At 40.5% G+C, this 24,365-nt stretch overlaps 2 protein-coding genes across 3 annotated transcripts in view; both read left to right on the top strand.

The window, feature by feature from the left end:
* LOC123758461 (lymphokine-activated killer T-cell-originated protein kinase) overlaps nucleotides 1-13,807 on the top strand; it is a 31,293-nt gene extending 17,486 nt beyond the window's left edge. For both annotated transcript variants that reach the window (XM_069322711.1, XM_045742894.2), the window contains exons 7-8: nucleotides 7,758-7,876; nucleotides 10,846-13,807. In XM_069322711.1, coding sequence (XP_069178812.1) covers nucleotides 7,758-7,876; nucleotides 10,846-10,988 — 262 coding nt within the window. In that variant the 3' untranslated portion in view covers nucleotides 10,989-13,807. The remainder of the gene's footprint in view (nucleotides 1-7,757; nucleotides 7,877-10,845) is intronic.
* Nucleotides 13,808-15,709: 1,902 nt separating this feature from the next.
* LOC123758462 (2-iminobutanoate/2-iminopropanoate deaminase) lies at nucleotides 15,710-23,767 on the top strand. The gene is made up of 5 exons (XM_045742895.2): nucleotides 15,710-15,856; nucleotides 18,001-18,161; nucleotides 18,695-18,763; nucleotides 21,036-21,091; nucleotides 23,493-23,767. The coding sequence occupies exons 1-5, from the start codon at nucleotides 15,741-15,743 to the stop codon at nucleotides 23,547-23,549; spliced, it is 459 nt and encodes a 152-aa protein (XP_045598851.2). The 5' UTR covers nucleotides 15,710-15,740; the 3' UTR covers nucleotides 23,550-23,767.
* The last annotated feature ends 598 nt before the right edge of the window (nucleotides 23,768-24,365 follow it).

Below are 24,365 nucleotides of genomic sequence, written 5' to 3'. Positions count from 1 at the left end.
TACACAGGATCTTCCTGATCGAAAACCATACTGTCTGTCTGATATTATATCATTTCTCTCCAGGTGTTCTACCCATTTAGTTTTGATTAGCTTTTCCAATACTTTCACTATTACACTTGTCAATGATACAGGTCTATAATTGAGGGGGTCTTCCCTGCTGCCACTTTTGTAGATTGGAACTATGTTAGCCTGTTTCCACACGTCTGCTACGATTCCTGTACACAGGGATGCCTGAAAGATCAGGTGAAGTGGAATGCTGAGCTCAGATGCACATTCTCTCAGAACCCATGGTGAAACGCCATCTGGGCCAGCTGCTTTGTTCCTCCCGAGCTCCTTTAGCATATTTTCCACTTCATCTCTAGACACCTCTATCCGCTCTATGTTGTTCTCTGGAATTCTTATTGTGTCTGGTTCTCTGAAGATTTCATTTTGTACAAACACACTTTGGAACTTTTCATTTAATGTTTCACACATTTCCTTTTCATTTTCCGTGAATCTGTTTCCCATTTCCAACCTCTGGATATTATCCTTTACCTGCAATTTGTTGTTTATGAATTTGTAGAATAGGCCCGGTTCTGTTTTACATTTATCTGCTATCCCTTTTTCAAAATTTCTTTCTGCCTCTCTCCTTACTGCTGTATAATTGTTTCTCGCATCTTTGTATCGCTGGTATGTTTGGGGGTTTGGCCTCTTCCTATACTGATTCCATTTTTGTGTCTTTTGGTCTCTTGCCCTCTCACAATTTCTGTCGAACCAATCCTGTTTTCTGGTCCTGCATCTCTGTTTTGGTATAAATTTTTTTGTGCCTTTATCATATATTTCACAAAACTTGCCATACATCTCATTCACTTCCTTGCCTAGCATCAAGTCTGTCCAATTATACTCACTAAAAAAATTTCTAAGGTCACCATAATGTCCTCTCCTGAAGTCTGGTTTTTCAACTGCTTCAACCTCCTTATTTTCTTCCAGCTTATAACGCATTGCATACTTTATTCCCAAAAAGACATGGTCACTTTTACCCAAGGGAGGAAGGTACTGAATGTCAAATATCTCTTCCTCCTTCCTGGTAAATATCAAATCTAGCATGGAGGGAACGTCCCCTTCCCTCATCCTCGTAGCTTGTTTAACATGTTGATACAAGAATGTTTCCAGGATGAGGTCTACAAATTTACAGGTCCAAAAATCTTCTGTTTTAGCTTCATATGCTTCCCAGTCTATGGATTTCAAGTTGAAGTCACCGACTATCAACAGTCGTGATCTATCGTTATCCGCTCTCGCTATAATCTCTCTCATTATTGTTATAAGACCTTCACGTTTACTATCTAGCTCCTCCTTTGACCATGTGCTGCTTGGCGGTGGACTATATGCATTTATCATCATTAGTTTATCATCCTCATAGCAGATCTCTAGTGCTATTATGTCAACTTCTTGTGGATTGGCAGTCATTATTTCCTTCACCTTTAGGTGTTCTTTTACCAGCACAGCAACGCCACCGCCTTTCCTAATTTTTCTGTCCCGTCTCCAAATTGAGTAGCCCCTTGGGAATATGACCTCATTTAAAATTACATCTTCAAGTTTTGTCTCCGTGAGTGCAACAATGTCTGGTGTCTGCAGCTGTATTACATCACTTAACTCCAGTATCTTCGATCTCACTCCATCTATGTTGGTGTATGCAATCTTCAGGAACTTGTTGGTGAGTACAGCACCGTGTGTATGGTGAGTACAGCACCGTGTGTATGGTGAGTACAGCACCGTGTGTATGGTGAGTACAGCACCGTGTGTATGGTGAGTACAGCACCGTGTGTATGGTGAGTACAGCATTGTGTGTATGGTGAGTACAGCACCGTGTGTATGGTGAGTACAGCACCGTGTGAATGGTGAGTACAGCACCGTGTGTATGGTGAGTACAGCACCGTGTGTATGGTGAGTACAGCATTGTGTGTATGGTGAGTACAGCACCGTGTGTATGGTGAGTACAGCACCGTGTGTATGGTGAGTACAGCACCGTGTGTATGGTGAGTACAGCACCGTGTGTATGGTGAGTACAGCACTGTGTGTATGGTGAGCACAGCAATGTGTGTATGGTGAGCACAGAATCGTGTGTATGGTGAGTACAGCACCGTGTGTATGGTAAGTACAGCACTGTGTGTATGGTGAGTACAGCACCGTGTGTATGGTGAGTACAGCACCGTGTGTATGGTGAGTACAGCACCGTGTGTATGGTGAGTACAGCACCGTGTGTATGGTGAGTACAGCACCGTGTGTATGGTAAGTACAGCACTGTGTGTATGGTGAGTACAGCACCGTGTGTATGGTGAGTACAGCACCGTGTGTATGGTGAGTACAGCACCGTGTGTATGGTAAGTACAGCACTGTGTGTATGGTGAGTACAGCACTGTGTGTATGGTGAGTACAGCACTGTGTGTATGGTGAGTACAGCACCGTGTGTATGGTGAGCACAGAATCGTGTGTATGGTGAGTACAGCACCGTGTGTATGGTGAGTACAGCACTGTGTGTATGGTGAGTACAGCACCGTGTGTATGGTGGGTACAGCACCGTGTGTATGGTAAGTACAGCACTGTGTGTATGGTGAGTACAGCACTGTGTGTATGGTGAGTACAGCACTGTGTGTATGGTGAGTACAGCACCATGTGTATGGTGAGTACAGCACCATGTGTATGGTAATTATTCAAGTTTACTTACAAGATGAGAAATACGCTCGTGGTGTCTCAGCCTCCCAGTACAGTGTGTCATGTAACACTCAAAGACACAGTTTTTGCCTCCACCACCAACTCTGTAAAAGTGAACTATCTAACACTTTTTGGCAGCTTTGTTTCTTTAGTTTGAACCTCTGTTCTTGTGTTCTTGCAGTTACATTGTCAACAATTCTTCTTTATAAATGTTGTAAATTCCTGTTAGTCTTTTGTATGTAGTGGTCATATCACTTTTTTTTTTCCTCTATCTTCTAGCGTTAGTATATTTAATGCCTCTAACCTCTCCTTGTAGCTCTTGTTTCAAGTTCTGGGGGCCAATTACTTACATGTCTTTGCACCTTTTCCAGCTAATTAGTGTGTTTCTTGAGATATGAACAGCATACAGCTGCTGCTTATTCCAACTTTGGTATCGCAAAAATTTTGAATAATTTCTTTAATTTATCATGATCCATGTACTTTAAGGTGATTGTAAAGTTAGGAAGCATGACATACTCTCCTTGCACAATGTTCTTTATGAGTACACTCATAGTCTTATAAACACTTCAGGAGACAATTTTCTATCCCAAACCACCTCTAGATCTTTATCAGAATTTTGTAAAACTTTTCACATAGGTTGTGTGGAGCCTATTTTCTCATATTACACATTCCATAATGCAGCAACATAGTTCTTTTAACTGAAGCTTTAGATAGTTGCTTGTGTCTAGCACATGGGAAGGAAGAAAGGTACTGTAATTATCAGAAGAACTCACTAAGCCATTACGACTATATAGCAATTGAAAGGGATATGAGGATAAGAATGAAGGAAAGGAATGGTGCCCAACCACTTGGACAGTTGGGGATTGAATGCTGACCTGCAAAAAGCTAGGCTGTCGTTCTACCATCCAGTCCAACAAGGTTAAAATAGTAGCTTAGAAGTTAATGGATGCAGTATAGTCGTCGGGGTGGTGTTTTGTGGAAGCTTGTGAAATGATTATATTAATGAAGACTACAAGATGAAAATGAGGTTTGAATGATGGAACGTAGCAAATATACTGAAGAAACTTTAAAATCACATTAGGGAAAATATTTGAATTAGAAAGATAATGAACCATAAGTGAGATGCATGTTGAAAGAGCAGCTTAGAGGGCTTTCTGATGCATCATAGATGTAGAAAGAAACTATAAAATGCCTTGCCAATATTTAGTTCAGGAAAATCATTTCTTTACCTTACCTGGAGCATACTTTCAAAGGGTTCCAGGAGTTCTACTCGCCGAGCCTGGCCTGGGGCTAGTCTTAATGTTGAGGACAGACCAAGTTTTGTTTCTACTACACAGGGAGAACATGTCGACTGTACCGGGTACCGTATAGGGGTATACAGTATACAGTCTTCTTTCTGGGACTGATAAATAATAACATCAAGAAAACACACAGAAATCACATGAACATGATATATATATATATATCAATGAGAAAATCCACTAGGGCTGTGAGGAGGGCGCGATCCTATGACCGCGGCATTACTAAGCCACATACTCTATCACTATTCTACTTCCACACAAGTGTTTGTGGATCATACATAAAAACTTGGACTGGCTTCAGTAGGGCCTCCAGATATCCTGTGATTTCAGTAGAAATCCGGTTGTATGAGACTTACAAGTCAGTGGTGGTCTAGTGGTAGAGTATGTGCATTGGCAACCTTGAGGTTACCTTGAAGTGCTTCCGGGGCTCAGCGTCCCCGCGGCCCGGTAGTCGACCAGGCCTCCTGGTTGCTGGACTGATCAACCAGGCTGTTAGACGCGGCTGTTCGCAGCCTGACGTATGAGTCACAGCCTGGTTGATCAGGTATCCTTTGGAGGTGCTTATCCAGTTCTCTCTTGAACACTGTGAGGGGTCGGCCAGTTATGCAGGTGAACAATGCCGGGGTTGTAGGATCGCGCCCACCTCACAACACTGGTGGATTTTCTTAATAGCAAGAATCTTGTCAAGACAACTACTGCATATATTAAGATGAAAAAACTTGGAGTCAGTTTAGTGTACTTCTCTGTGGAGAGTCCCTCCGGCTCCCCAGAGCTGTACTGGACTGATGTGTGTATATTAGACTGTGGCAACGATCAATCGATGGAGTTCTAGGCCTACCAGGAACCACAAGCCAGAATCTGGCCCCCTTAGAGAGGCACGAGGAGCAATGGCCTATAGACAGCCCCATGCAGTTGGAAGTAGTCTATGTCTGCCGTCTACCAGGTCAGGGACCCCAGAAAGGTAGAAATCCCAAAACAAACTACAGCTGGTTAAACACTGCAAGCTGAAAACTGAACGAGCAAGCAGGGCTCCACAATCAGAAAACAAGCAAACAAGCCTGACATCACCACAGTTGCCACTCCGCTGTCTGTGCAACGCCCCCATCCCTGGGAGGGGGAAGGGGAGTCCCAGACCTCCTGCACCAGCTATCCAACCCCCAGTTCTGAGGCTTTTGTGTTAGGTGGCAGTCAATCGACTCTGGCTCCAATTCTTGAACAGTGCTGTGCCTTGTGGTGGTTTGCTGCCGTGTGGTGGTTTACTGCGGTGTGGTGGTGTGCGAGCGAGATGTTATTCCAAAAGTACTGGGGGTGCATATGCCTAGGGTTCCCTTCCCTAAGTGCCCTGTAATTACTGCCCTTGCAGTTTGGGGTTACCTTCCACAAACTGTGGGGGCTACCTCAGCAGGGTTCTTTAGGGTTTTCCTACCCCTCTTTGGCCTTGAGTAGGAGGGAGCATTCTTGCTGGCAGGGGTGCAAGGTACTGTACAGCTATCTTATAATACGGATAGTGGCCGGTTCAGTTCCTCCTGGAGACGTTGTGCTTTAGCAGGGTGTTTATTTTCTTTTGTTTTGTTTTTTGCCTGGTGTGGTTGTAGGACCACTTGTATGATTTTGGTGACCCTCCACTAGGTCCCTATGATTGCACACGTCGCAGGAGTTCAGCCTTTTGTTTGTTTGTTTGTTTCATAGTTCTGGGATAACTGATTAGCAGTACTGTACCTTGCCTGAGCTTCCCTTAGCAGTCAGCCTAAGGGCCCTGGAAACCCCTATTGGGGCTCATTGGTACAATGGGTGTGTCCTCTGAATCCCATCTCGCTTCATGCGAGTTTGAAAGTTGATCTGTCCCCTTGTCTTAGGGTGACGCTCACGTCTTATGGCGAATATTATCGCCTCTTATTGTGCAGCGCTGGCAGAGCCTCTTCATCTTCAGCTTGCGTTCGGGGTGGATGTCACTTCTGCTCCATTCCACAAGCTTTCTCGGGTGTTGTTTCACCTCCGGCCAGTTCATGCGCCACCCGAGCCATACTGTTAGTTGGACTGGGTGCTTTCCTCTCTCTCTCTTCTCAGTTTGTGGTGACCCCCTTCGGTTCTGGACTGTTTTTCTAAGGTTCTTTTCTTGTTAGCATTGGCCTCTGGGGGTTGGGTCGGGGAGCTTCATGCTCTCCTTCGGTGCAGGGGTTTCTGCTCTTTTGCTCCTGGTGGTCGTTTTGTTCGTTTGCAGTCGTCTCCTTCTTTTCTGGTAATGAATGATACTGCTGCTTTCTGGAGGGATCCTTGGGTTGTTGATGCTTGGTTGGTTCAGCCGGGGGTGCATCATGTTTGTGTCTTGTTGTGGCTTTTCTCCGTTACTTGCGCGCCTTAGCCTCAGTGGCCGGTGACGCACTTTGGGTTACCCAGTTTCCCTTTTTCCCTGTTCCAGGGCGTGGGTTTCCCAGGTTGTCTGCAGCATTATTCGGTCGAGCCAGCCTGCGATCTATCCCCCGTGCCCATGACGTTCATAAGTTTGCTGCTTTATCTGCTGTTTTTGGTAATATATCTTAGGCTGACATTCAGGCACGGGCTTTTGGAGGTCGAACAGAGTCCTGGCTGCACGGTACCTCGTTAATTTACCGGGCCCTTCCCGACCATGTGTAGCCTTGGGTGCAGGTTGCAGCCAGTTGCCTCGCTTTCGAGTTGAGGAGCGAGTGGCTGCCACCTCCCGGGTAAGTCCCTCTTTTCCTTTATCATTGGTTAGGTAGCTCCGGGGAGCCGGAGGGGTCTACACAGAAAATCAGTGTTGAATGTAATGAAAATCCATTTTCTGGGTGAGACCCCGGAGGCTCCCGGCAACCCTCTCTTCCTCCCGGTCGGCATTTTTGTGTTTTTGATATTCAGCCTCTGAACTGGAGTTGGGTAGCCAGTGCCGGAGGTCTAGGACCCCTTCCCCCTATCCCCCTCTCAGGGAGTGGGGAGTTGAGCAAACACCGGGCGCTATGGTGACGTCATGCTTGTTTACATGTTTTCTAATTGGGGAGCTCTGCTTGCTTGTTCGGCTTTCAGTTTGCAATGTTTAACCAGCTGTAGTTTGTTTTGGGCTTCCTAACTTTCTGGGTACTTGACCTGGTAGATGGCAGATATAGACTGCTTCCAACTACATGGGGGTGTCAACGGGTCATTGCTCCTCATGCCTCTCTGAGCAACCCGTCCTCTTAAAAATAACGTCACTTTTGGCTCGTATGCGCGATATGGCTAAATTTGGACGTAATTTGAAATGAAATCGACTCACAAAAGTGACGTTCTGTTCCGTTTTCTATTTGAGTCGGCCGGCATACGCGCAAAGGTTATAAGAGGACACTTTAAATTAACGTTTTTCATAACGTTTTGAAGCTTTATGAGAATTTCCTGCCCACCTAACCTATCAGAGGACCCTTAACTTACTGTTGTTGAAAAAAAAAATCCCAAATTTATTTTTATATTTTTTTAATTTTCAAATTACGTCCAAATTCAGCCATACGGGCAAACGGCCAAAAGCGACGTTCTTTTTAAGAGGACAGGTTGCTCTGAGGGGACCAGGTTCTGGCTTGTGCTCCCCAGTAGGCCTAGAACTCCATCGATTGACTGTTGCTATGGTCTATTATATATACACATCAACCCGGTATAGCTCCGGAGAGCCTCTGGGTCTCACTCAGAAAATGCTGTTTCATTAAATTCAATGATGATTTTTTGTGCTAAATCATTAGTATATTAAAATATCTTTGTGAATTAACCATATCATTACCATTTTAGGGAGATGTTGTCCCTTAACCCTCCTCATATGGATAAACTGGACTTCAGTGAGGCTACATCAGAAGAGAAGACTGATACTTCAGATGGCGGGAAAGATGAAGAGTTTTATAAAGCACTAGGTAATTTCTAACTGCCTTAAATCTTTATCATATTTATATTTGAAGATACAAAAATAAAATGAAACTTTACTATAATAATAATTGCAACACTAATTTGTTAAGTGCACTCTATCATTATTTTTTTTTTTTTTTTTTTTTTTTTTTTTTAAGCAGCAGCTGTAATCTTTTGGCATACTGTAGTTCCCAAGACATGCATTATGTAGTACAAAAAAGCAGCGTTGAATGTAATGAAATGCCAGTTTCTGGGTAAACCCCCTTACTGATTAAGTGGCTTAGCAGAAAAGCTAAGCCTACTGACATGCGAAATTGGAGATGAAAAACATGGAAACTGCTTCTCAGAGGATCAGCACAAACAGCTTCAGCAAGGCAGACAACGCATAAGCAGCCGAGACAAAGACCCAAGCTGAGGGTCCACCACCCTGTGCCCCTGCATCTTCTGAAAGCCAATCCAAAAATAGCTCCAGAAGACCAAAGAAACGTAAGACAGAGGCCAAATGACTGCGAGTCCAAAAGTCGTCGGCCCACCAAAGCAGCCGAAATAGAGGGGGACCTGAGCATGCAGCTGCATCAGACCAACACCACGAGGAAGTCCAGGGGTGAAGAGGGACTCATTGAGAAACCCACAAGAACATCAACAACACACAGGAACATCCCGCCACATGTGTGCGGTTACGACAAAAGCTAGCCAAGCCCCAAGAGAAAAGGGGCAGTCCGTTTGCCAGGAAGACGCCAGGACCTCGGAAGGCACCCAGTATGTGGAAGAAGAACTGAACTCAAAGAAAACTAGAACCAACACCGAGGCATAAACCAGGTCTCACAGGAGGTGAGCACCGAGTACCTCCTGAACCTCTGCAGGGGAAATCCAAGAGGAAGAAACCAGGGCTTGTATGGTAAATGAGGCCTACAGGAAGCCCAGGCACTAGGGCCAGCCAAGCCGGTAAACCCTGTCAATGCAGGCAATCCAACTGCAAGCAGCCAGAGAAAAGCCTGGGAGGGGGGGGGGGGGGGAATTATAGGAGGACCACCACCACACCCCAGGCAAAGCCTAATCAGGCGAAAAGCAGAATTCTGTCAGAAAAGGCAAAAAATGCTGGAAAAAGTAGAAGCCCAATAAAACTCCTGAACTCCACAACAGCAAAGTCAGAGTGAAACATCGACACGCCGTCAAAAGCTGAAAAGCGGTCTGCGCCACCCGCTGTGCTTCCCACGAGCCAACAAACACACCCCCTACCCAGAGCAAGGCGGAAAACCCCAAGGCCCCAGACACACCCCAAGGGCGAAGACAAACCACAAGTGAGGAAGTCCTCTAATGGGGTGTGATCCCCAAACACCCCAGGAGAGATAACCTCGAGACGCACAGGTAGTACTTACGGAGCACCTAAGGAAGGTGGCCCTAAGTGCATGATGCTACAGTTCTCGAAACGCCTGGCAACACGCACACATCCATTTTACAACACTTCGGCAAGGGTGAAAACACCAAAGAAAATGGGAATACGGAGTCAGAACGACAGCGACCACTCGGCACGACTACATCAATCCAAGAACTGACTGGGGTGGCTGGACTTACCCAGACAGGTTTCCCCTGTCCTCTGTGGAGGAACTTTTCAACCAGGCAGTAGTCCATTTTGATTTGCCTACCTTTCTGGGTGCCTTCCCTGGTCGATGGCAAGATGACACTTTAAATGTAAAGTGTTCATGAGCCATTGCTCCCTTTGCCTCTCTTAGGGGGCCAGGTTCTGGCTTGTGGTCCCCAGTAGGCTTACAAAGAACTCTGCAACTGATGACACTCAAGTACTATGGCACTTGATCAGTAAGATAACCTCAGAGAGCCGACAGGGCTTCCCCACAGAAATTAACACTCAGGGATGGTTCCCTCTGTGTTTTTTATGTCCTTAAAACACCTATCAGGAGTCAGTGCCATTTCAAACTGACTCCCCTCACAGGGGCAAGAAACATGTTAATATCAAAGCTTAACCCAGCATTTAGGTGATAAAGTTCCCCACAATTTGTCACAAAACAGTGCCTCCCTCCAAGAAATGTTTAGAAATTCCTGAACTGCCAAACAAAACTGTAACCAGCTAATAATACACAAGGTGATTTCCTCACTGCCATTAGATGAGCGCCTCCGGTGAAGTGACCATCTTGGTAGCTTGCCTGGCACCGCCTCATGTGTTCCTATAGTTCCTGCTATAGACAAGTAGTGAACTCATTTGCTTTGGTTTGGAATTGAGAACTTCTCTTATGTGGCTGTTTAGTAGATGCTGTTGCTAAGGAAAATCATTCATACATATCCCATCATTCCCTGCACAAATTTCTACCCTTATAATGTTATCTGCAGTAAAGTTATCCATAACTTTTAGTATGATAGATACTGTAGATGGCTACTGCCAATAACAAATGAAGTGGCATCAATTGTGACTTCTATAACCATAATAAGAAGTGGAGAAATGCCCTTTTCCCCAATATATAACACACAAGGTTAATTTGTTGGTACTAAATGGAATGGAAACTCATCCCTTATGCTTAGTCATCTGTCTCCTGGTTGCATGTCTCGATTTTCAAAATCTGAAAGTTTGCTTCTCCACTGGTGCTATATGCACCTGGTTCTATATGCACCTGGTGCTATATGCACCTGGTTCTATATGCACCTGGTGCTATATGCACCTGGTGCTACATATATCAATTGATAAAAATCCTCGATGAATCTGGCTCCTTTGTCATTGATCATCTTGTGTTTTTGTGCTGTCGAGTTGGCATCCCAAGTGATATTTATGAATTCTTGATTTTTCTGTGCCATGACAACCTTTCATGCTCTTCCTTTTAATAATTGCTTGCTTACAGGCAAAGTGTCATTTGTCCATAAAGCCTCAATGTGGCGTTTCTCTATATTGCAGCATTTAACTTTTTAAAACGTTAAATATTAAATTACGTTTGTGTGAGCAGCAGTTTACTGTTTACTTGTTTTCCAGGGACACGACCAGCTCTACCCGACGTTGTGTTGGGTGATGACTACCTGCCCGTGTTGGAGATATTCTACGCTTGTACTGAGGCTGATCATGCTAGGAGGCCATCAGCCAAACAAGTTTTGCATGTTCTTGATTGTCTGAAATAAAAATGAAAGGAAATATGAAACTTGAGAAAATGTTTGTCTTAATCGTGTTGATAAAAAATATTGTTCTATAATTTGTAAGGTTTCATTGCTCACAGTGCCTTGTTGTAATATAGTGAGAAGCCAAATATGAATGTTTCTAAGCACGAGGCAAATAGTGCTTGTACACTCTTGTATACGTACACATGCATGTGTGCATTCAATTACACACTTGTTAATTCATCAATATACCTTTTAATCATATTAGCTGTAAATTTTAATTTAGTTTTTTTTTCCACCTGTCACCCTTCATTGCATTATTATGTATATTCTTCAACATTTTATAAATTATCATACATTCTTCATAACATCTCCACTATGCTTTCATTCCCACATTATTTCTTTGGTTAACTTTATCATATCAAGTCCCTTATTTTTTATTGCAATATGTAAGTTTAAAAGTACAGTATTTTTTTCTATTGTATTTAGCAAGATATTTATTTGTATATATATAACTATTCCAGTACTATATAGACAAATACAAATTATCAGGGCAAATGTTGTCATTTTTGTTCTAAGCTGTGGACAAAGCAGGCAGGCAAATCAACACACACTGACTGGTATGACTAAACAGTGTTACACAAACTATTCCAACTTCAAAATTCAAAGACCTTATCATGCTAGATCTCAAGATCTAGCAGAGCTTAAGGGGGCGTCAGAGGATTATAGATGAAAGTTGTTCAATGTCAACCAATATTAATTTTCTAGTTGTATATGAAAAGTGCTTAAATTGTCCCAAGTTTCAGTACTGCAGCGTAAATAGAAAAAGAGTTTTTTTTTTTTTTTTTTTTTTTTTTTTTTTTTTTTTTTTTTTTTTTTTTTTTTTCCCCAACGTTTTTTACACATTTTCAAGTCCACACTTCAGAACACACGTTTCAGATATAATTATTCTCTGACACTTTTCTGACACATTAGCATATAATAAAGGATTTGGGGCTTTAGAATTTCCAAAACATCTTTAGTTTTCCTAATACAAATGTTCAAAGTTCCCCAAAAATTTTTTGCAAATATGGCATGTTTATTGCTATTATAAAATCAATAAATGAACTTAGAGAAAAATGAAAGCCCCCAATGTAGAGACATGCCCTCTACATATACTGTGTAAGTTTCATGTAAATTGAATGAAAAAGGAATCAGTTTTGTAAACGTTTGTGTCAATTGAAAAAAAAACAGAAATGAATAAAGTCTAAGGTTCTAAAATCTGTGGCTGAGGTTGACATCAACCAATTTTCTCCAAAATTGGCATCCTTACAGATAGGCTTACGTACAGTCAGGTGTGTAAGTTTGATGCAAATCGCCCGAAAAAAAAAAAAAAAAATATTAAAAAAAAAAAAAAAATGTTTTTTTTTTTTCTTAAATTGTTTTTCCAATTAAACTAATTATAATATTTGTTTAATATATGCTATTGTGATAGCAAAGAGTCGTAGCTATGATTTCAGTTGACACTTTCGATTGATAATCGATTTTGACCATTTTTGCATACTGTAATTTTCACAACTACAGTACTTCAATATTTTTTTTCTCCCTTCCTATTTATGCTACGATGCTGAAACTTGGACCAGATGAAACACTTTTCATATAGAACTTGTCAAAAAAGTTTCATTGAAATCGAACGAGTTTTCATTTTTGCATTTTTGGACCCAGATGCCAACCAGACGCCCCCTTAATTTAAGATCTGAGCTTAGATCTTAAAATATTTGTTATTGAGGTGGTCAACAACCTCATTAAGTGGTGTCAAAATCTTGGACACTTAACACCAAAGTGAGTTGAGTCCAACAACTAAAGTAACTTTTTATGACAACCATACAAATGGCCATTGAAGCAATAATCCAAAATATATATTCTCAATTAAGTTACAAGATGGCACAAGTGGATATGATACAGAAGTAGGACACCAAGAGTCTGTCTGTATATTGCACTTGGAGGGAGTCAGGATAAGGATTTGGGGTGGAACTGGGTTAGAATGGTGCCTAACCACTTGGATGGTTGGGGATTGAATGCAGACCTACATGACAAGAGACCGTCGCTCTACCGTTCAGCCCAAGTGGTTTGGATCCATTGCAATACCAACCAGAGGTTGGGGGGGGGGGATAAGTTTTGGCTCGTTGTTCCTGCCTCTTATCTGTCAATCTACTGGTGTACAGGTTCCTGAGCTTATTGAGCTCTATCATATCTACCTTTGAAACTATGGAGTCAGCCTCCCTCACATCACTTTCTAATGCATTCCAATGATTAGCTACTCTGACACGGAAAAAGTTTTTTCTAATGTGTCTGTGGCTCATTTGGGTACTCAATTTCCAGTTGGAGTCATTAGAAGATAAGATAAATATCCTGGAGAGGTGTTGAGTTCAATGATTGGCCAGGCAATGGCCTTTATGTAATATGGCCTTTTGTAGGTCCATCTAAAATTAGCCCCAGGTAGTTAACAGCGTGGTCATTGACTGGCTGCCTGCAGACCAGTGTCTTCAGAGTACTGACCAATCATTGCCCATGCTGAACCAGTTTATTTTTTTTTTTAAGGCGATAGGATATACAGTTATGTGTACGCACTTTATTGCTAGGACTATTTGACTAGTGACATGGTAACAAATTACAGTAAAGGAAACAATATAAGATTATTATTTTATTGCAAACATTATTGTATTAAATCAGTTTACATAAACTGCTTTAATGTCATCCATTTAAAGCCAATTACTTGATCACTGCCAGGACTAGTCTAGAACTTTAAAATGTTATTTATACTGTATTACAATATTTTGTCATTAAAAAATAAACAAACTTGATGTTAGTGAATTTGATTAAAGTGAATTCCAAGCTTGTGGATGTCTTATCATATATAAGAGTGCATTTGATAAGCACCTTATTGAGGCAACTGGAGATGGTGGCCATCAGATAAATAAAGATTAATTCAGGTAATTAATTTTGCTTCCATCAGATAAATGATATATAGATTAAAATAATAAACAGCAACATTTCTATTACTCTGTAATAACAGAATTTTAAGTATTGGTTAAGTACATTATTACCCAGATGACTTGCCTCTGATGTGTAATATTACAAAAACTGACCAGCGAGTTCACTTTTGGCTCAATAGGTAGATTAACATCCCATAATGAACATATTAAAGCCTACAAGTCACACAGAATGACCAGGACTGCTCCCCAGGAATCGGTCACTCTGGACCCGTTTGCTTGGCGCTTTTCCCTAATCATTCATTCATTCATTCTGGACCCGTTTCCTCAATGTTCAATTCCAGGGGCTCATTACTGAGAGGTTTGCTACATAGTCTCCCTGGCTTGGTTCCCATACATAGTCTCCCTGGCTTGGTTCCTTCTTTTGATAATTAATTACTGTGAGACGTGTAAGACTGCAAGTATATACAGACCCCCCATTGGAGGAATACCTTAATCTGGACACTTCCTGACTTACACTGCTACTTCTCACTGATGATGTGGTATCCACTGATGTTACAAACCAAGATGGTAATATTTGGTGTTGCTGCACCTGCCTAATTCTAATTAATAATGTAATGTGCAGAGAGAGAGTAATTACCTCAGTGTAGTTACAGGATGAGCTTGTGGTCACAAGCATCACATGAGACCAGAAGACATGGCAGGATGTGCAGAATACCCCCGTTGAAAAGAAGGTAATTAGGTAACTACATAATTGTACAGTAAAAATATTGAGAAATTTAACAGGTACATTGTAAGAAAATTTGACGAAGATGAGTAGTACATTATAGTAAAATTTGAGGATTATCATCAGGTATATTGTAGCATAATTTGAGGATTATTTCTAAGGTATAATGTAGTAAAATATATGTTCAATATAACAACCATGATATAAGATGATAGCAATGATTACAATGGTGAAGTTATATGGCTTAGGCACATATTTTGGGGGAGTGGGTAGCACAAGATGCAGTGTGAGTTTATTGCACGAGGTAGGAAACTATGAGGATGAAATTAGGTACTTTTAAATTAAGGTAGTTAGGTAGGGAGGGGGGCTTTTTGAATCCAAGGGGGGTGACTGCACGTCTTGACTCGCCACTCACGGCCACTTATTTACCTGTATTTATGTACACGAGGGGACATTATTGGGTTGTCAAAATACAGCACATATGTTGGTAAATTAAGTGGTACATTCTTGTAAAGTCACTAGCATATAACATTATTTACCTGAAAGCCAATATATATATATATTACCTAACTATAAATATATAAGCATTTATATAAATTATGTATTTGAATTTAAAAAATACTTATGTAATGACTTATGTACCCCTACAGCGGAGATGAGAGAAAACGGCGAAGGAGGTATGGAGAAATAACCGACCAGCAGGATACTACAACACTAAATCAAATTTGAATTAAATATATGATCAAACTTCTCTTAACCTAACTTACATTGTTCTAACCCAACCTATCCTTTCCTAACCAAAATAAAATATAAATATTGAATTGAAATTGAAATAAGTTTATTGAGGTAAAATACACACATAAAGGAATGAGGTAGCTCAAGCTATTCTCACCCCGTTCAGTACATCGTGTTAATTCATACATAGACACACATCACAAGCAATAAACGTATTACCGAACATTCTGAGAGATAAATATATATATTTCCTATATAAATATTGTTTTCTATATAGTGTGGGGCTGGGGGAGGGTTTGTGACGTCAGTGGGTGAGTGGTGGGTATAGGGGTGGGCGCCAGTATGGGGGGTCAGTGTGTGCCCGGCGGCCGTCACAAGTGGCTTTATACGATGGCTTCCAAGATCATAAGGAAGGTCATTTCCTCTCCCAAAGCCCCAGCGGCTATTGGTCCTTACAGGTTAGATAGCTTAACTAGAGAGATTTTAGTCAGTTAACATTTGCTTGAGGCGGTGTGTGGAGCAGAGGCGTGAGGCAGGAGCTCTCACAACTTGACAGAGCTCCGGTTAAAAGCTCTAAAGAGCTCTAAAAGTTAGTTAACTTTTGGTGAGTAAGAAGCTTACGTGAAGGTGACCTTCTGTAGTGGCCCCGACCACAGTCAGGCAGTGGTGGTGTAGTGCTCTTTGTCGGGGACAAGTAGCCTGTGTGTGTATACTTGAGGCTGGTATTGTACACCCCTTCCCCCCCCTCCCCACCCCACCCCCCCAGCTAAGGTGGAACAATTGACCCTCCCCAGGAAGCATCCCACAACAGTTAACTGACTCCCAGGTACCTGTTTACTGCTAGGTGAACAGAGGCATGAGGTGACCTGCCTGGGTATCATCCCGGGGTCCCGGAGTGAGTGGAGGAGGAAGACCTCTATGGGGGCGCCGTGGTTGGTGTCGCTCCAACGTAGTCTCCACTACACCAGTCTCCGTGGCGCAGTGGTAAGACACTCGCCTGGCGTTCCGCGAGCGCTTTGTCATGGGTTCGTATCCTGGCCGGGGAGGATTTACTGGGCGCAAATCCTTAACTGTAGCCTCTGTTTAACTCAACAGTAAAATGTGTACTTGGTTGTAACAAGGATTCTTCGCGGCGGGGATCGTATTCCAGGGACCTGCCCGAAACGCTACGCGTACTAGTGGCTCTACAACCATGTAACGACTCTTGTATATATTAATAAATAAAAAATAAAATTCTGTAGTTACCAACACGTGTATTGTGTAGTGGCAACAAAGTGGCATTGTCAGGTATGTAATAAATGAACAAAACATTTTTATCCTCGTGTAACAGCCTTACGTAACACTACGTAGTTTTAATAATTAGAATATTGGCAAATTTGTTTCTTGGGAATGGTGAGTGGTAGAGCCTTATTTTATTTTTTTATTTATTTATTTATTTTATATATAAGAAGGTACATTGGGTTTGTGAGAATACATAGCATAGTATTTACAATCTTGTAAAGCCACTAGTACGCGCAGCGTTTCAGGCAGGTCCTTAATCTAACGGATAATTCTAAGTAGGTAAATTCTAAATTAAGTAGTAGCCTTAATAAGCTTAAGTTCACTCTGCCTCCTCTACATATCAGTGTTAAGTATATCACTTAATGATGGACTGTGGTCACATCATACACCAGCATTTCAACTAAGCTTTTCTATATGTCAAAATTATACATGTATCTTAGGGAGCCGGTCAGCCGAGCGGACAGCACGCTGGAGTTGTGATCCTGTGGTCCTGGGTTCGATCCCAGGTGCCGGCGAGAAACAATGGGCAGAGTTTCTTTCACCCTATGCTCCTGTTACCTAGCAGTAAAATAGGTACCTGGGTGTTAGTCAGCTGTCACGAGCTGCTTCCTGGGGGTGGAGGCCTGGTCGAGGACCGGGCCGCGGGGACACTAAAAAGCCCCGAAATCATCTCAAGATAACCTCAAGATAGGGTTAGTTTGTTAGGTTCGCTTAGGTCAGGTTTTAAAATGTATTTGCGAACTGTTTTGGGTCCGTACCTGACTTAAACCTAACTTGCTATACCCAACCTAGTGATGCTTACACATTTTGTGTTAAGTTTTAAAATCTTGAGAAACTTGAATCTTAAGTGACCTGTAACGTGCCAGCATGATGTGCTAAGAATGGCTATGGACAAATTGTGTAATTCAGGTGTTTATTATTTGCAGGTGTTTTGATCATAGCTTTTTTAATTAAAAAACTTCGTGTATTAAACTAGGCTGACTTGGGTTAGTTGGTTGTAAAATCTTTTGGCAAATGTTGTTACGTTTGAAGTGTACACTTCAAATACTGTATACATTGTTACATTGGCCTGGAGTAGGTCATGCTAGGCTGTTTCAATGCAACAGATTTATTAACAATAATAATATAGGAAAATGTCATTATTTATATAATTTTGATGCAAAGGAAAATGAGAAAATACTGTACTAGAAATGACAGCAAATATCCTAAGTTTTTGTCAGTTTATACTAGACTATATATACTTTTATCATATAGGGTAGAGGGGGGGAGATAATTGTGCACATATCTACATACTGTTCAGTACTTTTCTCACTTGTTTCAGTCAAGCTGTGCAAGCAGGCAATACCCTTTACATCTCTGGCCAGCTTGGAATGGACCCAAAAACCATGAACTTGGTTAGTGACGATGTTGTTGAACAGACTAAAACTGCCTTAATCAACATGGGGCATATTCTGGAGGAAGCTGGATGCACCTACAAGCATGGTAAGCTCCTAATATTGATGTGTAAGGGAAGGTTTAATAGAATTCAAGTGCTTGGTGTGATCTGACAAGATACAAAAATAGTTAGGAAGTTCTTTGATCAAACACTGAAGCTCAGTTATGCATCACAGATTGGAACTACTTCCAGCTGAATATATTACTGTGCATCCAAGCAACTTAAAAAAAATATATAAAAAGCAATACAGACTGCTAACAAATTCCAATCTATACAGTTTACAAATCAATTATTCCATTTTTAAGGGCTGAACACCTAGAACACATTTATGTGTTCTAGTATACTGGTACTCATTTTCTCTGAACTTTTTGATTGTGCCTCCCTTAACTAAGCATCGTTTCATTTGTTATAACTGTTCTTCATTTGTGTATACTGTGCAGTACTATATTTGCCAGCATGTGCTTATGCCCAATGTAATATAAGCATTTGAATGATTACAGTACTGTACTGTTATTTATACAAAACTTTAACTTTAGCTTCTACATACTGTATCTTTATTTATATTTAATATTGTTTACAGTGGTGAAGACAACTGTGCTGTTAGCAGATATTGGTGACTTTGCAAAAGTGAATGAAGTTTATTCAACATGTAAGTATAGTATACGAACAGTATTTTATAATAAAATTGTTGCATCTTATAAATGCTTCTAAAAGTTGGTCTGTCAGTTATGCACATGGACAGCATTAAATGGATTTCAGGCAAAATTGGCATAATGGCCTTGTCTGGATCGTGAAATGTTGTCGGGGAGTGGCAGCCAGTGTGTATATATACATGTTAGGTTTTATCGAGATAACCCCCCATGGTCGATTTACAGTACTGACCCTCTAGGATACAGCCTTGCAACAAGCTGACCAACTATTTCTACCCCATCTGGGATTCAAACCTGGAATTCTTGATTGTCAAGTTGAAAATGAACTCTAACATATTGTATGTAGTCTAGTGATGTCCACTGTTGGTAACTGTGTGTGTTAAGATGTCGACTGAGAAATTCACCGTCAGGGGATATGCCAGTTGCCTAGGATGGTTGACCATTGGACTTACCCAGGCCTACTAGTGTACATTTTTCAGGTTTATATTGGTGTGCAAAGGTAGCATGGTTTTGTGAGTGAAGTTACTGCTCGCTCAAGACCAAGGAGAGGTACAGTACAATAAAGAAAACTACAACACCTCTGAGTGCTTGGCCAGGTGATGGTAGGGTAGTTACAGTAGCTCTCTTGCCTGCCATTATTATTTGTTGTAATTTATGCAGTTTTACCAGAAATACAGAAATTTACTAATTGTGGCACTATCCATATGTTGCTGGGATTTCATTGAAGCTTCCTTGGACAGTTGGCTGGCGATGTCTGAATCATGGAGAACTTGATTAAATACAGAACACTAATTAAAAATGGAGTATTTTATTGTGAACACACAGCTTTTGGCATGTGGATGTTTTGAAAGTTTTATTACATTTCTAATAAGAAATATGTACCCCTTCCATATATATACACCATGACAAATAAAAAAGTACTTGCCCAAGCATGCAAATATTCCAGCACTCTTAAATACATATACAGTACACAGAGATCACACTTAACGTGATGCATCAAATGAACATGCAGTAAGTTTAGTAGAACTTCGGTTTCAACTCTTTTAGCCCTGTCATAGCTCAGTCGATTAAGGCAGTGTCTGGGATGCTCCCGGACGCAGGTTCGAATCCTCGTCACGGCCCTTGTGGATTTGTACATATACAGTACTGTATATATTTTGTACACAATATATATTACATGACTTAATTTAGTAAGGAGATTGTAGAAATAGGTGTGCAGTGTGAGGGTTTGAAGGCAGCATAAATGTCAATTTATGGCACTACAGCATGGGGGGGTAACATTGCTTTAAAGCCAACCAATGGCAGCATTTACTGGTTCTAGTATCTTACTTTGAAGGTCAGAGTGCTTGATTGATATCACATTAGAAATGTTTTCTTGGTGCATGGATGGTAACTTGTTCTGCATCGATGGAGGTTACATGGCATACTGTAAGGCCGTCTTCCTTTAGTCTGATACCACCTAATGCGGCCAAGTAAATGGTGTTCAAAGTGAATTTGATCCAGGCTTTCGTCCCAACTCTAGCTGTAGTGTTTGACATAGGTGATAGGTGACATGTTGTTAATTCATCGGTTCTTGAGTTGCTATAAACCTGTGACATTTAGTCTACATGTAAGCCAGTACTGTATTTCAATTTTAAGGTGTTTAATGGTATATTTTACCACTCAAATTATAAGCTATACTGTGCGTTATACTATTTGTCATAACATTTTATTTGGTGATATCCATGTTTCAGTTGAGCCAAAACTGTAACAATTTATGCACAATTTAAGACTAGCATTTGAATGATGAGTCAGTATAGTGTAGTTGCATATTTATATATAGAACAACTCTAAAAATAAACAAATGGACAAATTCTTTTATTGAATAAATGCGTGCCAAGTGGTAATTCTCCGTACTCTAGCTGGTGGAGGGGGAAGAGTTCTTTTCTCTTGTTACTGATGACAGCATTGATTTATTTTTAATTTACTGCACATAATGTTAAACTTGTTGTAGTGTGCAAACAACAATTTCTAACATGTACCAAACTCTCAAATAGCATTTAAAAGCAGTAAAAATATTAATTTCCAAATACAGTCCATAATAAAATATTGTACAGTAAAAAGGTGTGGTATGTTGGGGGGGAAGGGGGAGTTGTGTAGGGGGTATTCAGAAAATAAAGGGTTAATAATGTTGTACATTGTACAGCATGTGCTGTTTTTTATTTACTTTTATTTTTTTATTGTTGTATTGGTCTTTATAATTGTTCATATTAAAATTTGCATAATTTTTAGTTTTCTCCGAAGCTGTGCCAGCACGAGCAGCTTACCAGGTTGCCAATTTGCCGAAGGTATGTTTATTTTACTCTCATTAATCCATGGTGTGAATGTTACCTATATAGACCCTCCCCCCCCCCCCCCCCTTTGCCATTGAACCCCTTTCAATTATTTCTACACCATTTTGTGTTGGCAGTTATAGTAGAATAGGTAGTTGTGAAAAGAGGAAAATGATGTCTTTAGTTCAAGTTCATGTATGTTTATTGAGATAAGCAATAAATACATCTCAAAGGGATAGAGTAGCTTAGGCTATTTCTACCCCCCCCCCCCCCTCATGATGTCTTTAAGGGTGACTCTAAATGGTGTGTTAAACAGGTGGCAGAAGTTGGAAAATAATGAAAATATGGAGTGTGGTTAGTAAGGAGAGAGAGAGACCTCTTAAAACATGTAAACTGAACAGGAACCTCAATGAAGGTTGAGGTTCCCATATTCCCATTTAACAAAATTGTTAAATGGGAACATGACTGAAGAAAAATTGTAAAAGGCGATAGGAATTGGAGAGCCGGTGAAATGAAAGTGGCTCTCCAATGAGGAGTTGGCTAAGGCACTAGGAGGGGGAAATGGAGATAACAGGTTGCTAAAAACCTGTTAAAATAGATGGGGCAACATAAATATTGGCATTAATGAATATAATATAGGTGAAGATCCCCGATATCGTTACCCTGGTAGAGATAAAACTTAATGAATCGGTTTTAAATGAGATCTTCCCAAGGGGCTATCCAGTTTGGAGACAAGATAGAGCAGGTGGTATTATCAAAGCTAGTGAATGAGAATAGAAATGTAAACATTTCCCCTAGACCTCCTACGGGATGAGGACATACCTGTATTGGCACTGGAGATGTCCAACTAAAAGGATAAAATGGTACCTGTCTGTATACATTCCAAAACAGACTGTATATGGATGAAGAAATAGACAACAAACTGGAGGGACATGTAAGGGTTTGAGTAATAAACAGAGATAAAGCATTTTATAGGGTCCCGGTAGTACAATCGGGTTTCTCGTCTCACAATCGAGAATTCCGGGTTAGAATCCCAAGCTCCACAGAAATCGTTGTTTTCTATCACCTCATGCCCCTGTCCACCTAGCAGTAAATAGGTACCCCAGGAATTAGTCAGCTTGTGGGGTGGGTCAGTAATTCGACCCTGGGGGGTGGGAGGGACCTGGATATAAGCCCAACATGTACTACTGTATATGTATAAACTGTATACCCCTGACTCAGTGAATTATTATTTATCATTATTATTGTTATTATTATAATGCACAACTGATGGCACTGGTACTGTACTTCTGGACTTTAACATGAAAACAATTGACTGTGGCGGAGGCTTGCAATAGGACATACAATTTCTGAACGTGATTGAGGGAAGGGGATTCGGGATTGATTATAAATAATGTACAATATATATATATAAAGGCACCCAAATTTTTGTACCAAAGCAGGACTTATTTAATAGAAATTCTGAGAGGACCAGAGAACCAAAGAAAATGAAAGGGTTGTAGGAAGAGGCCAAGCCTACAAGCATGCTAGTACAGTACTACAAACAAGCACAACACAACTATTGGACATGGTTACAAGAACAGAAAGATAGAAAGAAATGTTGAGACAGGAATAGCATATTAATGTTTAACAGATCCCAATCCATTCTGTATACTGTGTTCTTAACAAGCAAACTACAAGTGAAAGACTACAAATGGGAGAAACTCTGAGGCAGAAATGAAGATGTGTAGAATACTAAATTGGTTCCAAAGTGGGTCTTTGTGTGGGAGGAGATTTTCAGCAAACCACTCTGAATATCGGCTTTGAAATGTAACTTTGAGTATACAAGTGTCTAAAGACACGGTAAAAACTTCTCGGGGAGCTAGACGGAACTCAAGCAGTTAGACTAGGTAGTCTAGCCTTAGATACCATTCAGTATGATATTTTAAACCTGAATAAAGTACTGTACATGCTTAAATTCAACAAAAATAGTCTGTGTACATAGTATTAACTTGTAAGTATGGGACTTGTAACTATATTTGCCTTATGGATAAATCCACAAGGGCCGTGACGGGGGTTCGAACCTACGTCCGACACAATCCCAGACGCTGCCATAATCGACGGAGCTACGACATGGAAAAGAATTGCAACCCGAAGTTGTACTTGGATCCTGCAGCCTCTCCGAGACACAAACCAGGATTTTACACAATTCCCCCCATGCACCCGAGGCTGCAGGATCCAAGTAAAGTCAGTAGAACTTTTGGTTGCAATTCTTTTCCATGTCGTAGCTCAGTCGATTAAGGCAGCATCTGGGATCGTCTTGGACGTTGGTTCCAACCCTCTTTACGGCCCTCGTGGATTTGTTCATTTGATGCATCACGCTATTGTGATTTGTGTGTATTTGCCTTATTGAATATTCCAAAATGACTTTTAACAGGGAGGACGTGTAGAGATTGAGGCCATTGCTGTAGTGGGGGAGTTGGACCACCAGTGACTGGTCTGCACGTATACTGCTTGAAACATTGGTGAAGAAAGCCAGAGTCATATATTTAACAAATGTTTCTAGAAATTTACAAAATGTGTTATAGGAAACAGTAATATTGTAATTGGCAGTGAATTCCTCCACTAACCAATGTGACTGTTTTGTTTTTAACAGTGTGTGTGGTCGAGAGAGATTATGCTAGTAATTCTGCATAAAGTATGTTCACCCAACACACTTTTTTTTTCCTCCTGCATACATTAGCCACTGTAAGTAAAGCTGTGATGACTGCTAATAATGTTGTTTTAGGGCTAAGGCTAAGAAATGTCTCCAGTTAGATTTAGCAGTACCCTGGTGGAGCTGTAGTGAGGCATAGTTCATTAAGCAATAAATTAGTGTTCAAAGTTTAATACTAATTAATTTATATATATATATATATATATATATATATATATTATATATATATATATATATATATATATATATATATATATATATATATATATATATATATATATATATATATATATTATATATATATAATTTATATATATATATATATATATATATATATATATATATATATATATATATATATATATATATATATATATATATATATATATATATATATATATATATATATATATATATATATATAAATAATAATAATAATTAGGGGGGGGTACTACCTCTGGTGCAATTATAGGGACCCACAGCCTCAAAGAAGGGAACACAGAGCATTTAGAGAAAAACTTGCCATTTAACTCTGAATACGTAAAAGTGTTCGCTTCTCCTACCACCCCCTTTTTTTTTTATGGTGTACACTTT

This window comes from Procambarus clarkii, chromosome 11, assembly GCF_040958095.1.
Source record: "Procambarus clarkii isolate CNS0578487 chromosome 11, FALCON_Pclarkii_2.0, whole genome shotgun sequence".
NCBI classification, from domain to species: domain Eukaryota; kingdom Metazoa; phylum Arthropoda; class Malacostraca; order Decapoda; family Cambaridae; genus Procambarus; species Procambarus clarkii.
The sequence above is the reverse complement of the archived record's forward strand: the minus strand, read 5'-3'. Positions and strand labels throughout refer to the sequence as shown.

What these genes read in the sequence shown, in the direction of transcription:
- LOC123758462 (XM_045742895.2), top strand. Translation starts at nt 15,741, where the DNA reads ATGGGGGGTCAGTGTGTGCCCGGCGGCCGTCACAAGTGGCTTTATACG. An exon ending in GCGGCTATTGGTCCTTACAG is followed by an intron (nt 15,857 to 18,000) that starts GTTAGATAGCTT and finishes CACTTGTTTCAG; the next exon opens with TCAAGCTGTGCAAGCAGGCA. An exon ending in AGGTTGCCAATTTGCCGAAG is followed by an intron (nt 21,092 to 23,492) that starts GTATGTTTATTT and finishes GACTTTTAACAG; the next exon opens with GGAGGACGTGTAGAGATTGA.